At 32.4% G+C, this 9,647-nt stretch overlaps 1 protein-coding gene across 1 annotated transcript; it reads left to right on the top strand.

The window, feature by feature from the left end:
• The first annotated feature begins 2,567 nt into the window (after nt 1-2,567).
• LOC122594960 (dammarenediol II synthase-like) lies at nt 2,568-6,304 on the top strand. Its single transcript, XM_043767244.1, has 13 exons — nt 2,568-2,774; nt 2,998-3,186; nt 3,263-3,352; nt 3,469-3,654; nt 3,782-3,866; nt 4,022-4,188; nt 4,291-4,479; nt 4,702-5,058; nt 5,148-5,306; nt 5,385-5,431; nt 5,530-5,673; nt 5,756-6,098; nt 6,191-6,304. Exons 1-13 carry the CDS (start codon nt 2,568-2,570, stop codon nt 6,302-6,304), a joined length of 2,277 nt encoding a protein of 758 aa, XP_043623179.1.
• Nucleotides 6,305-9,647: the final 3,343 nt, after the last annotated feature.

Raw genomic sequence — 9,647 nt, 5'->3', positions numbered from 1 at the left:
TATAAATTAGTAAATAAAAAATGGGTGTATTTTTGGTGTTTCAAAGGATTAATATTTAAAGAAAAAAAAAAGTCATTTGCTTTAATAGATAGTATATATATATGAGTGAGTTTTTTTAGGACCAATTAGGACCACATCATCATCATCACCGCTACCACCATGATTATCTCCGACCACCACCATGGTCCTCCGGCGATGGCGACCACCGTTATCGCCGAAAAATCATGTTTAAGTTAACTTACGCATGTGTAAGTTGTATATAACTTAAGTTAATCATGTTTGAACACAAAACATAGATTTTTTGAGGCTAAAAACCTTAAGAAATAATTATGAAGTTAAAATTTTAAATAAAGGTGAAAAGAATCTACAGATTTAGTTGGGAATTGGCATACGTTTGATACCTTTTAAAATAATGGTTTTAATCTGTTGATAAAAAAAGATGGTAGTTATAAGTTCGCTTGAAAGTAATCAAATGAATATTAGATGTAAGTGTAGTCCTTAGATATTGCTATAATGCTTTGATATTTTATACAAGGTTGTTTTTGTTTTATTCATTTTTCTTTGTGTGTATTTATATAAGCATTAAACTGTGTGAAAGATTATAAAAATGACTAACATATTTACACATCTTTTTGTGCTAAAACAACGAGTCAGTAGACATTCGAGACACTACAATGACATCCAATTAGGCAATATGCAGAGTTTGAACCACAAGTTTATGAAATGAAACACATGCTACTTGAAAAACCCCCCGAAATAGTTCACTCCTACAAATGTAGGAAGTGAGATTCGAACCCTGGTGAATTTCTTCAAAATCTAAGAAGAAGACAATATATTTAATTCTTAATTATATTCTGCTAAAAAATCTAGTTATCTTGAAATTCAAACTATCACTTGATACAATAATTTTAAGTTTTAGTAATTGTTTATAGAAACATGAAATCATGAAATTTTATTTTTTTTCTCTATATAGAGATATATCTTAACTTTAATTGTAAATGTAATAATCTTCAATGAATCAAACTTATTTGGTTATTTGTAAACTAACAGTTACTAAGTTACATCTTTTGCATCATGATACTAATTAATTCATTTTTAACATCTTTTATATATGTTTTTTAATTTACGATATTATAAAACGATAACATGTCATATTTCAGAATCAATAAATTTGTTAGGACATATATCATTTTCTGATAGTAAAAAAAAGTTGTCAAGCAATGAAGTTAGGATCATATTCAAACTATCATAGCACATATTTGCATCATATATAATGCATTTTTGCAGTAAACATGTGTTGCGTCAATATAGCTTGCATTTCATTTTTCTAAAATCAAACATGCACCTTGCATAGTTGCATGTTTGCACTCTTCACTTGAACTGTCGCCATCATGACTTCTTGGCCGGGCTATCTAGGAGAGTAGGAGTCACAATGTAACCGCGGGAGTGATATATATATATCTACATCACTCTTAAACATCTACAATAATTGTGTATATTTTACAGCAAAGTGTACAACTGTAAAATGCATATATTGTTGTGGATGACGAAAATTAGTTGTAGATATATCACTTCCTATGTAACCCGGCCAACAATTAACATCAACTTTATTTGGGTTAAAGTTTGGATATATACCTAAAACCCGACCCAACTCATCAATAACCAAAACCTGGTTAACTCGGCGTATAAGATGTTAAACTGAAAGGGTGTTTGGCCAGCTTATTTTAAAGCTTATAGTTTAGTTGTGTGTGGCTTATTGTTGATATAAGCTAATTAAGTAATAAGCTTATTTTTCATGATTAAGTTATGATAAACTTATAAGCTTGAAAAAGTCATACAAATTAATATATCTTATCACAAATAAGCTACATACGAATAAACTATAAAAGCTTCAAAAATAAGCTAGCTAGGCTAAACGCCCCTTAAGTCTTATTGGCCAATGTTAAAGGCTCATTTGTAATTAGTTAAAAGTTTGCTGATAGGATACATTGTATTGGTTTGATTAATTAACAATGAATCGGTGAGTGAAGCAAGGTGTCGATTCACAGATTACCTATTAAGTTTTCATGTACTAACATAACAAGGGTACAATTAAGTGCATGCTTGAGATTTTAACCTTTTTAAGTGTAAATTTTATTGGATAGCCAATTTCCTTTAAACTGATGAATAATTTCATAAAAATAGTACTCAATAGAAATAACTGTTCCCAACAGTAGTAGCGGTAAATTAATCTTTGGTGTCTATGGGTTAAATAACTGAAGATTCAAAGTTCGAATCCTAAGAAAAAAATATACAAGGTTCACTTGGACGACGTCGTATATATCCAGGCTACCGGCCAGTAAAGCGGGTAGTCAGTCACCTTGGGTTAGTTGAGGATCAGTGGGCTCGCAAAGTGGGTTGGATACTAAAAAAAGAAAGATTAATTAAAAAAAGGTATACATGGACGTTAAACAACACTATAAAAGGGCTAGCTTGCACATTGATCCCTTCATAATTTATTTGAGCTTAATAATTAACTATCCCATGCATTAATTAGCAAACACATTAATGAATTAGGAGCGGGATCGATGTGGAAGTTAAAAATTGCAGAAGGAAAGGATGATCCATACTTGTTTAGCACCAACAACTTTGTGGGGCGCCAAACTTGGGAGTTTGATCCCAATGCTGGTACTCCTGAAGAGATACAACAAGTTGAAAATGCTCGGCAATACTTCTTGGAGAGGCAGAAGGCGGAAGGTTATCAAGCATGTAGTGATTTGCTGATGAGGATACAAGTAATATATATAGCTTGCATCTGATTAATTAGGAAATATTTATTACAAATATTAATTCTTTCTACTACCATATGTCATATTAAGTCAAACTGAAACACGTACGTACTAAATATATACATCACTTTCTAAGAATAATGTTTTTTTAATAAAACATGTACGCGCGTATATATGTTTGATGTTAATGATAAACTAGCGTATTACTATACGTTGTGCACGCACGCAGTTGATCAAAGAAAATGGAATCGATCTACTGAGCATGCCACCAGCAAGGTTGAAAGCGGAAGAAGAAGTGAATTACGAAGCAGTGACAACAGCAGTGAAAAAAGCGGTCCGACTGAATCGTGGGATACAAGCAAAAGACGGTCATTGGCCTGCTGAACATTCTGGCCCTTTGTTCTTGACTGCACCTCTTGTAAGTAATTTTCTCAACACGTACGTACGTGCGATAATTATATTACTGTATTAAGCATATATATATGTACGTGCAGATTATTGTGTTACACATCAGTGGGACTATGGATACATGCTTAACAAAAGAACACAAAAAAGAGTTGCTGCGTTACATTTACAACCACCAAGTAAGCTGAATATATCATCTAATACTGATCTCTATTATATATACTCGATCTCTCTGATGAGTTCCACTGATCAATACGTACGTAAACATTATTAATGTATGTACTTGTTGTGTTAGAATGAAGACGGAGGGTGGGGATTTCATATTGAGGGACATAGTACCATGATGGGATCTACATTGAACTACATATCGCTACGGTTGTTAGGAGAAGGACCGGATGGTGCACTAAGTCGAGGAAGGAAGTGGATCCTTGATCATGGTGGTGCAACCTCCATTCCATCTTGGGGCAAAATCTATCTATCGGTAAAAATTAATTATATGTTTCAGCAAATTTTCTCATTGATTCCGGCCTATTTTAGTAATTAATTACAATTTGATGCATGATACTACTTAATTTTGTATGATATAATTAAGTTTTTCTTTTTTGAAGGTGTTAGGAGTGTATGAATGGGAGGGGTGCAACCCAATGCCCCCAGAATTTTGGATTTTTCCTGAAATTTTTCCTTTTCATCCAGGTACGTACATATACCACCACTAATAATTAATAATAATGAATCTGAAATATATTTTTTTGATGCATGTACTGAATTGAAGAAGAATTTAAGTAGAAGTTTATACTCTATATATATGATGATCATGTCTCATCACCGGTTATCTAACTTGGGTGTAGCAAAAATGTGGTGCTATTGCCGGACTGCCTATATGCCAATGTCATATCTGTATGGCAGAAGATTCCATGGTCCGATCGATGATCTAGTTCTTCATCTCAGACAAGAGATTTATTGTATTCCGTATGACAAGATAAATTGGAATAAACAGCGCCATAATTGTTGCAAGGTCTTTGTTAAAGCTTAATTTCTCTTATAAACATATATGTATGTATCACATACTTAAGTTAGAGGCTCATATATAGATATAATGGAACATATATACATGCAGGAAGATCTCTTTTACCCTCATACAAGAGCCCAAGATATGTTGTGGGATGGTCTTCAGTATTTCAGTGAGCCGTTCTTCAAGTATTGGCCTTTCACCAAATTCAGAGAAAGAGCCCTCAGAAAAGCAATTGTGTTGATTCGTTATAACGCTCAAGAGAGTAGATATATTACCATGGCATGTGTTGAAAAGGTAAATTTATAATACTTTTTTTTTATATATATATAATCTCATCATATATAATTAAGTTTCGTTAGTGATCTATTAACCAAAAGCCCGGTAAGTATAATCCCTAATCTCATTATGTCCGTTATAGTGAAGTCTAGTACTTTTACTATATAGTAAAAGTACTAGACTTCACTATAACAGACATAATGAGTATGACTGTTGACTAGCCTTTGGTTTCAAATGTAGTGTTTGCAAATGATGTGTTGGTGGGCAGAAAACCCAGACGGGGATGAGTTTAAGCATCACCTCGCTAGAGTTCCTGATTTTTTGTGGTTAGCAGAAGATGGAATGAAGGTGCAAACATTTGGCAGTCAATTATGGGACTGTGCATTTGCAACTCAAGCTATAATCTCAAGTAATATGCCAGAAGAATACGGGGATTCCCTTAAAAAGGCGAATTTCTATATCCAAGAGTCTCAAATCAAGAACAATCCGAGTGGAGATTTCAGTAAAATGTGTCGACAGATTAGTAAAGGGACATGGGCGTTCACTGACCAAGATCATGGCTGGCCTGTCTCAGATTGTACCGCTGAAGCGTTCAAAGTGATATCATAAGCATTTTTTACTCTTTTTTTTAACGTTTTGTGAAACGAATTGTTCTTTTAACAAATCCATCTTAACATTACTTGCAGTGCCTGCTCTTGCTATCTCAAATGCCAGACAAGATTACAGGAGAAAAAGCAAATGAAAAGTGGTTATATGAAGTTATCGGTTTCTTTTTTCATGTACAGTCTCCTACCAGTGGAGGTTTCGCTACTTGGGAAACACCGATCCCACAACCATATTTACAGGTACATATATGCATCAATGTACTGCTAATTAAGATATCTATTAAAAAAAAATGCTTAACATTTAAATTTGTTTTGCAGAAACTGAACCCTTCAGAAGTTTTTGCGGATATTGTTGTTGAGAGAGAGTAAAGTCTCTTGTGAATCTGTTATATTTGTTGTGATCTCTCATAGACAAATAGATTCTAATTAAAATACATTTATGATTTTTGGATGAATTAATTAGGCACACCGAGAACACATCATCGATAATCCAAGCTCTCGTTGTCTTCAAAGGTCTATACCCGACACATAGGAAGACAGAAATAGAAGTTTCTGTGGCAAAAGGAGTGCGCTATCTTGAGGAAAGACAACTGCCTGATGGTTCATGGTACCACTACTACTTCTATAATTAGCTAAAGATGTATAATAAAACTGACTAGTTGATCTAAAAAGTTTATGAAACTCAATAGGTACGGCTATTGGGGAATATGTTTTATATATGGCACGTTCTTTGCGCTAGGAGGCTTAAATGCTGCTGGAAAAACATATAACAACTCTGAAGCAGTTCGTAAAGGTGTCAAGTTTCTACTTTCGATACAAAATGAGGAGGGCGGGTGGGGAGAGAGCTACAAGTCTTGCACTAGTGAAGTGTACACACCATTGGATGGAAATCGAACAAACTTAGTTCAAACTTCATGGGCAATGCTCGGGCTTATGTCAGGGGGGCAGGCCGAGAGAGACCCAACTCCCTTACATAAAGGAGCAAAGCTATTGATTAATGCCCAAATGGATAACGGAGATTTCCCTCAGCAGGTAACTTACTTTTTTTGGTTTCATAAATTCGCATGCGAAACAAATATACATAAAAGGTAAAAATGACAAGGAACCCATACTGCACTTTACAGAACTTTACTGGAGCGTCATTGAGGAACTGTATGCTGCATTTTGCACGGTACAGAAGTACTTTCACATTAAGGGCGCTCGCAGAATATCGAAATCGTCTTTGGACCATAAAGTGAACTTGCAAAATCAAGAAAAGTTAAATGCGGCCCGTTGGATTGAAGCTCAGCTCTCTGGTGTGATGATTTATGTTGCTTTGTTGTGTGTGTGTGTACTATACTTTATGTATGTTCTACGGCAAATAAACCGGACCACTATTATATATGTGGTTACCAATTAAGTCCTATCAACATTACAATTGTGTGTAGCATTTGATTGTTTTTGCTTGTTATTAAGATATGTTCGAGTATGTAATATCAGCCAGTACATGGTTTTCGTTAATAACATTACCGAAAATCTATCAGGTTAAGATCGAGCCCTCCCTTCGACCGAACTTTAGCTTATCTTAAAGTAGTTTAGTTGAGCTAGAGCCTTATCTAACTCAAGCCTGACAATCTTGTTTACATTTTAAGTAGGGGATTAAATCCATAGAACTTCTCCTAGTTTGACTCAATCTAAGCCTAAACTAGCTTGAACGTCATACATGGTGCTCGATTAGTCCTAAACAAGCATGTTATTAGTAGACGAATAATCATGCACATACAATATAGTATACATGATTACCCAACATATGTTGTTATATCTGCAATAAAGAAGTGGAGCTCAAGTCAAGCTCGAGTTTACACCATCTATCATTAGTAGACCAAGCTCAACCTTTACACCATTAGATTATTATTATTAACGAGTTGCCTAGTTGAGCTCTAGCTCACAAGTCGCATCTTCATAAGTTAAGATGTCAGGTAGTAGTTTGTGCTCTGTTAAATTAGAGGCCTTTGCTTAAACTTATTTTTAGTTGATCTTATTTTAATATATATTATATCTAACCACTTATTAGTTAATCTATCTTACTAGTTAGTTAAAAACACTTCAATGACCTATTCTTGTAAATAAACAAGTTAATTAAGTCAATCTTATTTAATAAGCCTTCCAAGCCACTACTAACATGCTTTGATGGACAAGAGTAGGCATTTGCATCCGATACGTGCAAACCCGTGACCCGACAAAGCAAGATAAATCAAACTCGTGACCCGGCTCATCACTCCTTCGGGCGAGTCGGTTTGAGTCAGGCTTAAGTGGGTTCAGTTCTCGGGTTTAAGGGGTTTGTTGTTCTTCACTTGTCAAAACCCGGGCGACCCAGCCTGGTCCAAAATCCGGCGCAGCAACAAAATCAAACTCGTGACCCGGCCCATTACTCCTTCGGGAGGGTCGGTTCGGGTCGAGGACGGGTCGCAGGTTTTCAGGTCATATGTGCAGTGTCGGCTCAAGTTTTTACGGCCTTAAGCGAGATCAAATTTAGGGGTCTAGTTAATTAGCAGGAAATAAAGAAAAAAAAAAAGGTACCTAACTACTGTGAAAGTCATATGCATGTGTTGCTGCCTTTTATTGGTTTGCAACAATCTGCTGATGTTGTGCATTATGTTGCTTTGTTATGTGATAGTTATAGAGTTTATATCTCTTGGAATGTTAACTGCTAACAATTGTGAAGGATATGTTACATGTACATATCCACTTATGTGCTATCTCTAAATATATATTTGTATAAAAGAAAAACTTTAATTCATAATTGGAGAAGTATAGACCCTTAGATGAAGTTAAACTTTTAATTAAAGTTATTAGATCAGATGATGATGTCATATATCTTATTTAACTTTTTTAGATTTAATTTTATTCTAATAAATTTAAATTATTATTATTTTCTTATTTAACTTTGTAAACATTAATAATTAATGTTTTTAATGATATAATTATATAAACTAATATTTTTATATTTTACATCATTTTTTATCTTTAAAATTAATTTTTAATTTTTTTAAAATAAAACTTTCTTTTTTTAAGTAATACGTTTTTATTAAATTATATTTTTATAAGGATTTCTATCATATAACGAATAAAATTTGGTTATAAATTTTTTTGATATTTATCATATAACACTTTTATTAAATCAATGTTTTGAAAACTGGAACGAATGTTAAACCGGCCTTCTTAATAAAGAATTAAAAATAAATATGAAATCTATAGTAAGCTACCACAGTTATATATTAAAAAAATAATTGTGTAAAAATGACAATGATATTATGTATAATTTTAACTTAGATTAACACAACATGCGATATATAAATTGATAATTAAATTGCTTAATAATTTTATTGTACAACTAAATTATTCGAGCAAAACGTTAAACCATAAGTACAATGATAATGCAGACATATCCGAATGAATGAAAGACATCCAAAGAAACGAAAACCTTACTTAACGAGACCTCTAATAGATGATGTATTTATTTCGTAACTATCTGGTCACTGTTAACCGAAATCTAAACGACCATTAATGTAACTTCATGTTTTTTAATGATTTAATTTTTACCTGGTTAAATATTTGTTAATTTATGATATTATAAAAATTTAACATATCATTAATTATATATGTTTACCGGGTAATAATTTAGTTTGAATAATAAATAATAAAAAGGTAACTCTTATAAGTCGTAGAGATTCTTTAAAATTAAAGATTAATGAAACTTAGTTTTCAAGTAAAGTGATGTTGGTTGAAAAGCACAGAGATTAAACGGTGTTTTGTTAGTTACTTTTAGTCTTTTAGGAAGAAATCTAATTATAAAAATATTAACCAAAAAAGAAAATCATTATACTCTTAGGCTCTTAACTTGGAACGTCTTATAATTAACTGAATCAACTCAATATTAACAAGTGTGAAAGTAAGATCCATTCAATGTCTTATAATTATGGGCCTTAATAGTTGGTGGGCTTTATGTCTGTACTTAACTCAATACTACTATTGGACCGACTTAAATTGAAATTCCACCAAGTAATATCTCGAGATAGCTAAGAAAATGGGTCGACGACATATATGGAATGCCCTTTTTAAACTGTATACTAGTCTTTAGCCCGTCTAATTGATAGATAGTCATAAAATATAGTCTCAAAATATATATCAAAGATAAATATCATAATAATAAATAATAAAACATAAACAAAACAAATTTAAAAGAATAAACATTTTTGTAGTAGAAGAAGAGGGCATAACAAACTACAATCGACAATCAATTAAATTAAAAGAGATGAAAAATAACAATAACATAACAATTCAATATTAAATAATAAACAGACACGAACAAAATACGATAAATAAAATTAAAGTGATAGAAAAATGTCGTATGTTTTTTTTTTTTTTAAATTTACTTAACTTGATTAATTTATTAAAATATGAAGGAGATGAATAATGGGAATGAAAATGATTAATAAAAACTTAGGTTATATATATAATAATTTATCGGATATATATCTTTATGTTTTAAAAAAATTGTTTTGATAGAAAAAGATTTAGGATATAGTTTTAAATATAATT

The sequence above is a fragment of the Erigeron canadensis genome, chromosome 4 (genome assembly GCF_010389155.1).
Source record: "Erigeron canadensis isolate Cc75 chromosome 4, C_canadensis_v1, whole genome shotgun sequence".
Taxonomy (NCBI): domain Eukaryota; kingdom Viridiplantae; phylum Streptophyta; class Magnoliopsida; order Asterales; family Asteraceae; genus Erigeron; species Erigeron canadensis.
This window is presented reverse-complemented; position numbering and strand designations above follow the sequence as displayed.